At 41.1% G+C, this 13,721-nt stretch overlaps 1 protein-coding gene across 13 annotated transcripts in view; it reads left to right on the forward strand.

The window, feature by feature from the left end:
* Nucleotides 1-13,721, forward strand: part of LOC107222327 (mitogen-activated protein kinase-binding protein 1) — an 85,318-nt gene that overhangs the window by 62,402 nt on the left and 9,195 nt on the right. For 10 of the 13 annotated variants that reach the window (XM_046736722.1, XM_046736727.1, XM_046736731.1 and 7 more), the window contains 16 exons: nucleotides 6,112-6,334; nucleotides 8,124-8,339; nucleotides 8,436-8,618; nucleotides 8,737-8,897; nucleotides 8,980-9,316; nucleotides 9,418-9,584; nucleotides 9,694-10,021; nucleotides 10,120-10,330; nucleotides 10,442-10,691; nucleotides 10,778-11,243; nucleotides 11,559-11,627; nucleotides 11,933-12,046; nucleotides 12,419-12,594; nucleotides 12,694-12,984; nucleotides 13,117-13,267; nucleotides 13,488-13,587. In XM_046736722.1, the coding sequence (XP_046592678.1) occupies nucleotides 6,112-6,334; nucleotides 8,124-8,339; nucleotides 8,436-8,618; nucleotides 8,737-8,897; nucleotides 8,980-9,316; nucleotides 9,418-9,584; nucleotides 9,694-10,021; nucleotides 10,120-10,330; nucleotides 10,442-10,691; nucleotides 10,778-11,243; nucleotides 11,559-11,627; nucleotides 11,933-12,046; nucleotides 12,419-12,594; nucleotides 12,694-12,984; nucleotides 13,117-13,267; nucleotides 13,488-13,587 (3,443 nt within the window). The remainder of the gene's footprint in view (nucleotides 1-6,111; nucleotides 6,335-8,123; nucleotides 8,340-8,435; nucleotides 8,619-8,736; nucleotides 8,898-8,979; nucleotides 9,317-9,417; nucleotides 9,585-9,693; nucleotides 10,022-10,119; nucleotides 10,331-10,441; nucleotides 10,692-10,777; nucleotides 11,244-11,558; nucleotides 11,628-11,932; nucleotides 12,047-12,418; nucleotides 12,595-12,693; nucleotides 12,985-13,116; nucleotides 13,268-13,487; nucleotides 13,588-13,721) is intronic. The other 3 variants (XM_046736730.1, XM_046736728.1, XM_046736733.1) reach the window with 3 other exon arrangements.

A 13,721-nucleotide genomic window follows, 5' to 3' on the forward strand; every position in this document is an offset into this window, starting at 1 on the left:
TTTCCATGGAGGATCTATCGAACGTAATATAGATGCTGTATCACGCATTGTCAGTCCCTGCTCGCCTGTATAATCTCACAATGAAAGTTCACGGCTCGAATGGTGAAAAGTAGATATATATATATATATATATATATATGTATAGGTAGGTACCTGCGTACCTTACATACATGCAATCTTCATTCTTGGCATGAGTGCCTATCGGTATACGTGATACTACGCTTTTATCCCGCGGGATATGAAAAAAAAGCACAAAGACCTTGCCTGCGGTATAACTTGTGTACAAACGCATAACTTCCAATGCCGTGCGTGGGTAGTCGTCAAGTAGGTATGTGCCAGTGCTATTAGCAGTCTGTACCGCATAGTCTTCTATTGTAACATATGTATATTATACCCACGCGAATATTTCTCCCACTTGCATACGTCGTGCGAAGAGCAAATTTGCCACAATTTTCTTACCACACGAAAGTTTGACAAGATCTTCGCCTGTAAGTTTGTTGTTTAGGATTTCGGAAACTATGTGAAATGCTATCAGTTGACTTGGATTGACGACAATTTCTCCAGTTGAAGAATGCCAGTATCTGGTTCGAAAGGAAAGAAGAAAAAAAACTTGTACGGAACATCTGATCGTCGACAAGTTGGAAAACTGGAATTTGAAAGTACACGTGTATAGAATATCCCCCATAAAGCATCTATGATTTTGCGTTATGTGTTGTCATTCTGTATAAAAAAAGGTTCAAATCACGGACTACTGCCAAGTACATGTCTGTTAATTCACAATGAAATCATGGTTGCAACTTGACCCTTAGCTTCCACATCACTCTGGAATTACACTGCTGCCACACTGGGGTCCGACTGACCCTAAACTTATCCAACTACAAATGATGTTTTGGTATGAATAAAAAACAAATTAACTCATCCATTGATGAAACTACAGTAATAAAAATTAAATTAGTACGTGAAACTTGGCGGGCCTCTTTCAAGGCATGACGCATACATAAAACAATAGTGATAAAATTTGTTTCATTCGTCAAGGTATTTTTCTTGGTCACCAGGTGACCTTGGTCAACTGGCGATTTCCAATATTAGGACATATGTAATTTGAATTCCACCGATCATCAAGTGGTTAACGTTTGAAATGTTCGGTATATTGCTGATTTTCAAGTTATTTTCAATATTAAAGTACAGCTCGAATTCCAGTGTTTTCCACTGATTCTTAACTAATTCCTCGAAGAGTAAATGGCTCCCCGATGCTAGTGATTGATTCTGCGTTTGGTCGTTCATATTTGAAAAACTAGCCGTCCATGTCTAAAATACAAAATGAACGTTTCAAAGTTGAGGATAGACAGAAAAATAAATTACGTAAAACAGAGTAATATAGATTTTGTTACATGCGTATACTCAAAGTTATGACTCGAAGAAGACAAAAAACCATGAACGGTTTTGTGTAGCACAAAAGTTTTCAACCCATACGATAATAAATGAATGAACATAAATTGTAGGAATAACAGGGCTAGATGTGGCACTTGCTTCCCAATCGGTGAGTCAAGTCGATGTGCATGTGTATCTGAAGGCTGATGGAAATATTACATACGGTTGTACGATCTCTCGTCTATATTAGATACTGTCTTTTTTTTTTCAATGAACTTGGCTCGATCGGCGACCGCCGATCTTGATCCGTAAGAGGAAAAAGTTTTATCCAGGATTTATTGCATCTGTATAAAAAAAAAACTACTACTGCATTCGTTCGGAAAGAGTAAATCAAAAACTCAGTACACGATCGTACACCACTCCTGGCACCTTTACCCGTAACTACCTTATACCGCAACTACGTAAAAGTGCACGCGAATACATACTTTCTAACGGCTGATTTCATTCAAAGACGTGAGAAATTTCCGTACCATGGATGCAAATTACAGCCATCAACGATGCAGCGTGCCACATTAACCCGGGGTTTACCGGGTCGTCGGTTTTTCTGCCGCCGTTCAACGTTCAATCGATCTCTGCATTTGACCAAATTCCGATCCGGGGCATACGAAATTTTCTTATCGCGACACGGACTTGGGGGGAAAAAAAGGTGCACGAGAAAGAAGGAAAGGCTTGGAACGTGTCGTCCCGCACTATAAGAAGCAATAAAGACTTCCTTGGATACACCGATAACTTCGCTTCCTTCAGGGTACTTACTTGTGTATTGACAATGAATTGGCAATTATCATTCGCGGTTGACCCAGTAACCTTTCGCCGCTGGCTCTATGCTTTTCCCTAGTAGGTACCAAACACGATGCGAACAGTGTACGTGTTGTTAAAGACACCAACACAGACTACGCCTTCCTAGGTATGTAGACGTTCAGGTCCTGGGTACCGGAACGTCCTATATAGATACGCGGCCGTGCACGTTGCCTCTCTTTCTCTCTCTCTCTCTCTCTCTCTATGCTCGATTTTCTCTCCTTGTCTCTGGGTTATATTTACGAGCTTTGTAGGTTGGATGATAGCTAGCTACACTCACATACACACGAGTTACTCCCGTAGAAGATGAAAATCCACGTCGAGATGTACGTACACATACCTGTAATATCCAGCAATTCTGAACACGAAAGCTTCTCGAGCCTCAGTTTGTGCATGCGCTGGTTTTAGTGCACCACCAGGTCGGTAGGGCTGCACAAGCTCTCTTCGAAAATCTGTTTTTTTATTTATTTTTTTTTCTACCTCTGCCGTATTCTCTCTCTTTTCTTTTTCCTCTTCTTCACCTTCGCAAATGCCGGCGCAAAGTCTCGCCACCGCTGCTGTGGAGGATGTGAAGAGGCACTCGAATACCGTGGAAAGAGGCCTTAGGCCACTCTCACATCGAAAGTATCATGCAATACCTACATTCCCAGGTCCATTGAGATGAGCCCTGCAGGTATTTTGCGGACTATGCTACGATGTCGATCCTTTATAGGCGGTCGGTGTGAAAATAACCTGGTACTACTATAGGCGACCACTGACTTACTTGATACCTTATTTCTCTTCTTTCACTCTTGCTCCGGTCTCGTGTGAGAATTCGCAAAGTCTTAAGTCAGCATCTTTGGCGGTACGACGTGTAGCTGAACTCCTTTTCGGATACTTCGACTGACAATGAACCGAGTTTGTGCCGGAAGCGATGGTCCCAGTCTCTCGACCTTTCAACGACTTATTCTTTCGCCCAGTTATTCTGTTAGATTTTACGTTTATAGACAGAAATTACCTTTACGGTAAGGTATTTAGCAATATTTTCAATCATTTGACAGTTTCCGATCGTTTGTTCTTTCTTACTTTCTTTTCGCACATCCAGTCATTCACGTGCGTAAGGTCTTTGAACCGAACTCCGTCTGTCGGAGGACACTTCAGACTCTGAGGCTTCTGTTTTTGGTCGCTGAAAGTGAAGTAACCGGAAGTGGAGTGCCACGCTTATATGGACGCTCGGTTGGAGTTATAAATCGTTATGTAATAATGCGTTCGTTAGCGAACACTCTTTAATGAGAATTATATTGCGATCGGCGAATTTATTCAGCTGCGTGAATCTGGCTTAAATTATTAGAACCAACTTTTGCCAAATGGTCGTTTTCAATTTCTGAAAAGTTTAAGCTTTCTCAGACGCCTTAAGACTAGAAAATAAATTTTGATCCTCCATTGGAGAGATTTATTGAAAACTTCCTAATGGCTATAATTAAAGTCTCGTTGTTTATCAATCATCTCGAGTCGATCATTGTTGATAAATAATTACTAATTAAAACTCAAGTACACCGAAGTGGTTCGTTAATATTTGCTACGCGACATATCTGCCGTATAGTTACAGATCGAAAGTAAACTTGCCCCCGGGCTGCAAAAATGATTTTCGTTCGACCAATCGACTCCGATTCGGCACACAAAAGAACTCAATCGGAATGGTAAATTTCGAACTTTCTTAACCCGTTGAAGTGTGGTAGAATTCTGGTATGGATACAGTTGGTTCGAAATAAAATTAGAATGAACAGAAGACGGAACGAAGTCGTCACATGTTGACAGAAAGTGTGTAATATACGTATACATATAGACGACTGTCGAATCTGCGTTAAACGTACTTCAACTTACGCGTGCGGTCTTGTGGTAAAAGCGTACAGGCAATTTCGCTGGGCTTTTTCTTTGAATAAGAATTGTAATTTAAATATAATTGGCTCGAACAAATTGGGTCGGTATATAGTTTGAAGTAAAAGTTGAATCTCATCGCGGATTCTTACGGACGTGATGCGCGATATTTGCTATTCGCGCATGTATCTGCGCTTTAAATTCACCGTTCATACAATACCATAACATTTGTTCCAATAACAATAATCTTTTTATCAAGCGGTTGATTTTATCTTCGTTATTAATGTAGGTTTCGGTACTTCAGTATTACACGTAACTGGTAAAAGTGTATTATATATATATAGTATAAACATGGAGCTATTCCGACCTATTCGATCTACACGCTTGAAACTCGAGGGAAAATAATTTCTAACCGATTCGCATCGCGTCGTATTGTCCGTATAATACTTGCTGTAAATTTCGCGTGATTACTTTACATCGAACTATCGACTTCCAGAAGCTAAACTCGATTCTCGTTTGCGGAATTGGCGAGTTCAGCCTGCCGTGATTTCGTTATAACTATAACCATGACGAAATAGATCCCGATGTAGTAATTTTATAGCCCAATAAAAACCCACGGTGCACCTGAACACACGTGTGATGAAAAGACTTTCGCGAATGCAGTACAGCATACAATTATACGTCACACTTACAATAAGTACAATTACAGTGATCGATTATTCGTATGCATACATGTGTACGAGTTGAGTTTGGAATGCAGCAGCTTCGAATGCCGATCGATTTGAATCGAACTAGGTTCAACGACTCGGCTATCGAGTATGAATAGAGGCAAACGATTTCCTGTTTGAAATATCCATTGATAGTGAATAATTTTATTAAAATTGTCAGAATACCTCGGAGGGTTTTCATTTTTTCGTTGACAAATATCCACTTACCGGAGCTTGATTTTTCCCACCAACATTCACGTACGATTATCGACTTCACCAAAGTAGCTTATTTATAGACATTTCGTTACTTAGTAACAAACTGCGATTTGTAATAGATTAGTTTTTTTTCTTGTTTCTTTTGATTTGGTTTTCGGCTGTAACTTTTGAATCATCGATCGAAACTATTTGGGGTTACAGCGGCAATTAGTTTCTTAGTTATATAGGAAAATGTTGCCCAGGGTGTTTTCTACGATAAGTTTGTGATATCTGCCGGGGCCGTCTTTCTCTCCTTCTCTGTCTGTGATCGAGAATCATGCCCGGTGTCCCGTGACTGGTATAAGAGGCCAGGTACTTGTTGGCCTGAGAGAAAGCAGCGTGAACCAAACCAAGCAGAAAGGAATGAAATTACTGTTGAAATGCCGCCGGCTGATCAAGGTGATATAGCTGGATCCTCGTTTCTCGTGAACTTGAACTTCCCGTCGATCCGTCCCGTCGGATCGTCAACCCGCAGTGCTCATTCCCCGGGTCCTTGGATCCCGTTCCCAGATTCTCTTCGACGGATATCGGCACGCCGGGTTGAGGAATGCCCATCCGGACTACCGGACGCCGGCTTATTCTGACCCAGAATGTCGGAACTGGCCGTTACAGGGCGAGGTACTCTCGATTCGATCGTCGGAGAAGCTTTGATTGAAACTCGACGTAAATGCAGATATTCTAACGAGTGATTGTATATGTATTAACTAAATTTCATACATTCCCAATAGTGCAAATTAACGAGTTTTCCTAAACATTGATCGTGACGGTAGCGTTACCGACTTCCTCATCCTCGTAAAAACAGAGTAGATACAATAAATAACCCAAATTACCGTGTCTTTGTGTCGTTATTTGGCTCGAGGCGACTCGGATTTGGCTGCGTTTCGATCTGACTCGTGCCTGCCACAATAAAAACCGTCTGTAAAAATGTCGCGAAGAACCGTTATAGGCAGTTTGTATTTGACGTATTATTATATATTTAAATCGGGGACATGGAACCCCCTTCAGCAATCACGAATCCGAAGCACAATATCATCTCTTCTAATATAATTTTCTTCTATTGTTCCAGATGCACGGTGGTGTTGTTCAATCCGCGAAAAAACAGTCAGACACATGTTCTCAATGCGTGCCGAAAGACCGTTACGTCACTGGCTTTATCCGGGGATGGGAAACTTCTTGCTACCGGCGAATGCGGCCACGTGCCGAATGTCCGTGTTTGGGATGTCGCCGATCCTCACAATGCCGTTCAGATCGCCGAATTTCCCGGACACAAGTACGGCATCAATTGCGTGGTAAGTTGATACGCTGTATCGACTGGTCAGTTTTCAACATTGTTGGAACTGATTGGTACGGATCTCAAACAGAGATTCTTGAGTAAACTAACGCGAATGTCGAGCAACTGGATTCCCATACCTCATGTATGATTTTCTTATACATATAATGGAAATGTACTAGATTAGAGGTACTTTTAAGCTTATAGAGGCATATTGCGACTAATTTTCAACCGACTGGATCCGCTTGACCCAACTTGAACAATTTTTTGCGGTGCAATAAATTGTTCGAGATTCTTTCTCGGTGGTTCGGTATTCGGTAAAGGCTACTGAAAATTGTCCAAGCATTGAATCGAATGGTGATGCAAATCATCGAGCTCCGTAGACTTTGCAGCTTCTAACAAGCGAGCGGTGACTTTAACGCACGAGTAGGAGATAACTCTAGCCATGTGTGCCTATTGGAAAAAGACCCGCGTGCATAGCAGCAGCAGCAGCAGCAATCTAACGGCCGATCCTGAGCTCTATATTTGAGTCTCTTTTTACGCCTTATATGCGTACGCTGCACTTATGCATGCAACATCTCGGGTATACGGGTATAACTGGTATAGCTTCGTGTCGTCCGTCTCATGCTAATTAGCGATAACCGATCGACGGCTCGTCGGCAAGTATATAAGCTGCAGTTACTTGACTGACACAACGGGCGGAAGAGGAATACGCAATTTGAAATATGTATAAGCAGCTGCAAGCAAGAAATAGCCGATGCATCTCGATGCGTAATTGCTTATTTGTTTTATTGAGTATTCTCACGTCGCTTCATTTTATTATCAATTTTTTATTTTCTCATCGCACAACTCTGCAACAACGAGCTGTATTGACAATTTTACACGTTACGAATGCGTTAATTATACTTGTATACCTGTTTATAAATGCATATTTTACATAGGTTGTATGCTGCGGGGCAATATATACCTTATACCTAATATGCGCTACAACACATGGGCGCGCCGCTGCGGCCGTTCCTGTACGGAAATTGCTTAATATGCCCACCCATAGGATCGCGTATAACGGTGTTTCGCGTAGCTACACGATCTCGCGTTTGTTTCTTTTTTTTTTAATTTTTTACTCCCTGTTTCGTATGCCCCGCGTATACGTTATGGTGTATACGGCATTTGGGAATTTTTTCACGTCCCACGGGAACCGTAAATACGCATTTTGTCACGTGGAGACCTCAAGCAAGACAAAATAAACCATTAGAAACACTCGGGGTCTCGACGTGCTGGTTGAAAAAAAGCGACTGTTACGTTTAATAGTGCACAATTGCTACTGCTTGTTGACCCGTCACTTGTTGTTTCAAAGAGCTGAAATAAGTAAGAAAGTAAGGAAGTTGCCGCTTCTTAAAGATGAATCGGCCAGCCGTCCGAATCAACAGTTGCTAAAGAGAAAAAACTGCGTAAAAAATCTATAGAGGAATGGTATTTGCGCCAATGACAGTGAATCCCAATTATGAAAAAGCATTTCTATATTGTGTAATAGGAATTAATCTGAGCAAATTCGATCGACACAAGCTAATATATCAACTATCTGGGAAAAAGGTTTACAATTAGAATGTTCGAACTGATTAAACTGTGAAATTTTTTTTCTCTATTCCCAACTCTTGATTCATCCTTAAATTGCCGCTATCCCCTGTGATTGGAACCCCAAACTCGAAGATTCAAATAACTCCTATAGCCGTATCAAAATATCACTAATCGCGAATCAGTCTTCCGTTCTTTTACGCGATCGCTAATTCGATAAATTTGCGATTTTGCAGGCGTTTTCACCAGGCAACAAATACGTTGTCTCGGTCGGTTCCCAGCACGACATGATCGTCAACGTCTGGGATTGGAAGAACAACGTGAAAGTGGCCTCTAATAAAGTCTCGAGTAAAGTGAAGGCTGTATCCTTTGCTGAAAATGGCAACTACTTTGTCACCGTTGGAAACAGGCACGTCAAGTTCTGGTACTTGGAATACTCGCGCAGTGCCAAGGTAAGAATTTTCATACTATCCTGCAGTCGTTGCAGATCTTAATTATTATTCATAGAGGGTACCGAATGATGAAGAGATTCGCACTTTTTATTTCAGTACAAAGAGCCCGTACCCTTGATGGGTAGGTCGGCTATTCTCGGTGAGCAAAGGAACAATGATTTTGTCGACGTTGCCTGTGGACGGGGGGAAATGGCTGACTCGACTTACGCCATTACAAAGACTGGACTCCTTTGTGAATTTAATAATCGAAGGCTTTTAGATAAATGGGTTGAGTTAAGGGTGAGTTCCGAGACGTTGCAGTTTTGTGCTTCGTTTCAATAAATGCATTAATTGGTTTACCCTTAGGAAACTATGTGAACCCTGTAATCGAATTTACGTGACCGTCTATTTTTCACAGACAATCAGTGCAAATTGCATGGCTGTTGGTGCCGAATATATTTTCATAGGCTGCGCCGAGGGTATAGTGAGGTGTTTCAGTCCCGTCTCGTTGGAATTTGTAACGACTTTACCCAGAACACATTACCTCGGAGTTGATGTTGCCCAAGGGTTGACCATCAGGTGAGGAATTAATTTCTGAGAAAAACACGTCGGTAACCGTATTTTGTATTCATTAATCAAAGATCCTTCACCTTTTTTTCAGTCACATGTCTCAGCATCCAGCAAGCGCCAAATATCCGGACACTATTGCCCTGGCTTTCGACGAGTGCCATCATAAATTGACTTGCGTCTATAACGATCATAGTATTTACGTTTGGGATGTGAGAGACATAAGGAGGGTTGGAAAATCTCACTCGTTTCTCTATCATTCAGCGTGCATATGGGGTGTGGAAATGTATCCTACGGGATCGGATTCTGTTACCGCTATGCCACCTGGGAGCTTTGTTACCTGTTCGAGTGACGACACTATTCGCGTATGGAATCTAGAGAAGGATTTACTGCCCGATGACACCATGTACAGGAGGAATATCTACAGCAATGTAAGTGAAAAAGTTACCATACTAACGGAACATTTTGAAAGTAAGTATGAAAATTCAAAGATTTTGAATCAACTAATTCATACGCCATCTTTTCTTCTCAGGAACTACTGAAGGTGTTGTACATCGATCCGGAATTGACGTATTTAAAGGATCTAGACTTGGCTGCAGCGGGATCTGCAGAAAAAAGTGACGCGTCTTACGACGGACGGAATGGTGTCAGATCAATTCGGATTAGTCCTGATGGGAAACACCTTGCATCTGGTGATAGGTAAGCGGAATTTTTTGAAAAATTTACCTTCTCATTAAGCGATCTCAAAGTTGCCATGGAATGTTCTTAGTTATCCCGGTTAGTTGTCATTCTATTTTTTTTTTTTCAGGTCTGGTAATATCCGAATTCACGAAGTGTCCACTCTAGAAGAAATATGCCGTGTCGAAGCACACGACGCGGAGGTGCTTTGTCTTGAGTATTCTAGGTACTCTAAGTTTTCTAAAGAAGATACTCCTAAGCTGTTAGCCAGTGCCTCTAGAGACCGACTGATTCACGTGTTCAGCGTGGATCACGGTTACAATTTCGTACAAACTCTTGACGATCATAGCTCGTCCATAACGGCCGTCCGATTCTTCAATCAAACGAATCAAACCAACCAGATACAGATGGTCTCATGCGGTGCAGACAAGAGCATAATTTTCAGACAGCTTCAAGGGGTGAGAAAACCTGTAATAGTTTTCCTAGCTATCAAAAAACATCCGTACGACACATTCAACTAATTTTTATTCACGTGTTCCCACCTTTCTCGTTTCAGACGCCTGGCGGGACGCCACAGTTTGCTAGAGGCCATAATGCAGCTGGAAAAACAACGTTGTATGATATGGAAGTGGATTCAAGTCAAAAGCACGTTTTAACAGCTTGCCAGGACAGAAATATTCGTGTTTACAATGTAGCTACTGCCAAACATAGTAAAACGTTCAAGGGATCCGCTGGGGAAGACGGATCTCTCATTAAGGTTGTCTTGGGTACGGAATTTACTTTAATAAACCATTTTTCCCGAAATTACATGGCTCGGTCAAGGTTCGTACTACCTTTTGTTTGCACACCTTAATTGTTTAATAAAAATTTACTTCTAGATGCCTCAGGGATATACGTCGCTACTTCCTGCACGGATAAAACACTATGTGTGTACGACTACTACAGTGGAGAATGCATGGCAACGATGCTGGGCCATTCGGAGCTTGTTACAGGTCTGCGGTTCAGCCCCGATTGTCGACACTTGGTGTCGGCGAGTGGAGATGGCTGTGTTTTCGTGTGGAAAGTCCCCCACGACATGGTTGTCACCATGCAAGCCCGACTCGCTCAGCAGGCAATGCGAGCAGGAAAGTGAGTGGATGAGTAGCTGACATATAACACTTTCACAGGGGAATCAAACAGACCGAGTATTAATAATATCTTGACATTTTTTGTAGAAGGCCACAACTGGTCAATGGAGGTGGCATTGCTCTTCATCTGGACAACGAAACGTTTGGCGCTCCACCCCCAGAATTTCTTGACCCAAATGCAAATCCTACCCCTCAAGGAACCGGAATCGACTATCGGTTTAGCGTTGGACAGCTACCTCTATGGGCTAAGAAACAAATAACCACTGCAGCTGCGACAGAAGAACCGCCTGCACTTGGCGGCGGGGTCAGAATGCTTGGCGTTGATCTGCCGAAAGGGCGATGGGCACAGAGAGTTCAACAAAGCGATGGTATCACTGTCAAGTCAGTTTACGATAGTGATCCAGTCATTCCATTCCCATCTCCTCGCGTTGGTGGCGGAGTAGACTCCGATGGTGGAGGAGGCGGAGGTGGCTCTAAAGACAGCTCCATTGATAGTGGTACCGAAACAAAATGTAGCAGTGATTATAGGCGAGATACCATGATCATCAAAAGGGTTGGTATTTCATTATTCAACTTTGCTCTCGATCCTAGGAAGCATGTACACTGAAAATAATGTGATACTAGTTAGGTTTTGAATGGCAATGACAAATCATTACTATTATATGCTGAAGTTCAAATTTTTTCACCTACAGCTTTTAAAAAACAATAAATAATCGGCAAGAAACTGCTATGCCTTCACAACCTGTAACAAACCTGTTTTGCTTAAGAATTCTGTGCAACTAAAAGTTATCCAATTTATACAGACTCTCTTTTACATTTTGCAACTGCAATGCAAATTTAAAAAAAATCATTTTAACAACATTTTTAGGACGACGAAGAAAATGAATTTCAGCCATGTCCAGATAGTTACAGAGAACTGACTGATGATTCAAAACAGGTACTAACTTGTCATAATAACAATAAATCATTATAACTGCAATAGTTCACTCATAGTCGAACGCATGCGAAATAATTGAATTTGCTTATACAATCACGATATAATTTGCGTATGTGTTGTCCTGTTTGTTCTTTGCACTTTTATGCTTTGCCATACAATATCACACTTACTCGTAATATTAAATTTGACAATTTTACGATACAGTTTTGTTATGTTGTCATTCAACTTTGAGTTTATCAGCAGTCCATTTGTTTTGATACTAGCTGCTTGTTTACAACTACAATTATTTTCAATGAATCGCATAGGTGATGGGAGGTAACGTGACCATAACTAGAGGTAGCAATTTGACGGAGTTGACTCGACATTCAAGAAGCCGCCATCACACGGACGACAGCAGCCTTGGAAGTTTCAAGTTCGAGGTACACGACGTTAGACTGTTGTCTCAAGGAAGATAAAATACAAGTTCCTTCGAGTGTATAAAAGATTATGCCTCAGTTTCTACTTTCATTTGTTGAAGGTTACTTTTTTATAGCACAGCTTTGCCTTGCACCATTTTTTATTTTTTTTTTAATCATTATATTATTTCTAATGCAATGTGAGGTTTCATTTACACTTATCTAGAATGAGCACACAATTCAAAAACAAATTTGCTCACCATAAAATTAAATCTAGTTATATCTTGACATAGAGCGATAATCTAGCTATACTTGTCCAACTGCAATCAATCAATCACTGGTAGACAAAATGGCCTAACGAAACTCCGTTATTTTTTTTTTCTTGGTGTTATTCAGGACCATGAGAGTACCGAACATGATGGAGATGTCGAAGACTACTCAGAGGGAGAGAATGGTACGACTGGTTCCGAAAAGTCTCACCATCATCATCCGCTCATGTATTATCCACCCACCGAAGATATTGTCTCGAATCAATTCACTGTTAACGCCATGGACGTTGAAGAACTCAGAAAGTTAGTAATTTACTTATATATATTCTATTTACTTCACTTGTTTGGTAATTCAAGTTGCATATCAATGGTATACTTAATTAAATATTTGAACTTATAAAGATCTCAGAGGCGGTTGAAAAAACCAAGAAACGGAGAGACTGCACGAACTAACGAGCTCACAGCATCTGGTAGTCAGGATGACTCAGACTCAGAAGGTGGGGCATCGACACCAAGTGCCGAGCGCAATCCTCTATCTATGCTTTCAGAAGTCAGCTCTGAGAGTTTTGACCAATTGGCCAATCAAAGTCATCGTGAAAAATATTTGAAGAGCGCGTTCGAATCTCTGAGCGGTGCTGAAGAACCAACAAATACATTGAAGACGACTAGCATAAGTTCAAAATTTCATGGAAGGTAACGTGTATTTTGTTACTTCCCGATGTATGTACAATGTACATACTAATGTCTAAATGAACAAATGCAATTTGCTTCATCCAGTTTCACTATATAGATGCGAATCATACTGATATATTTTGCATTCTGCAGGACCAGTTCCACTGGCGAAAGTGGGGCAGGCAGGGTCAGAAATGTGGCTGTGATAAATGCAGCAAAACATACGAGAGGTGATACAGATGCAACTAAGAAGCGAGAAGAATTACAGAGGAGAATAGAAGAAACTAGGAGAAAATTACAAAGTGTAAGTGAATCTTTAATCTGAAGAGTGGGGTGAAAGGCAGAGAGTGGCGGGAGTGGTCTAAACGTTCTGCATACGCTGATCACGTACGAATAACAACCATTAAAATCAATTTTACATGATCATCTTGAAGGATAAGATTGCAGGCCATTTCGTAAATAATTTACTGTTGATTTTTTTTTTTTTTTTTTGCAATATTTTAATACAAGTGTTTGATTCACAGGTTGGATATCGATCATCTTTGAAATCAAGTCAGAGTATTTCCGATCTCAGTAGTCACATTCCTGCAGAGAAGCATCACCGACAAAGCAGACTGAACACAGGTAATAGAAGCGGACAGACAATTCAAAACGCAAGATTAACTAATACTAACAAACCTCCACCAAACCCAAAACCCAAATTTAACTCGTATCAACTAGTTAACAAAATCCCTCTTGTGGGAAATGTTTTTCCCAAG

This window comes from Neodiprion lecontei, chromosome 4, assembly GCF_021901455.1.
Source record: "Neodiprion lecontei isolate iyNeoLeco1 chromosome 4, iyNeoLeco1.1, whole genome shotgun sequence".
NCBI classification, from domain to species: Eukaryota; Metazoa; Arthropoda; class Insecta; order Hymenoptera; family Diprionidae; genus Neodiprion; species Neodiprion lecontei.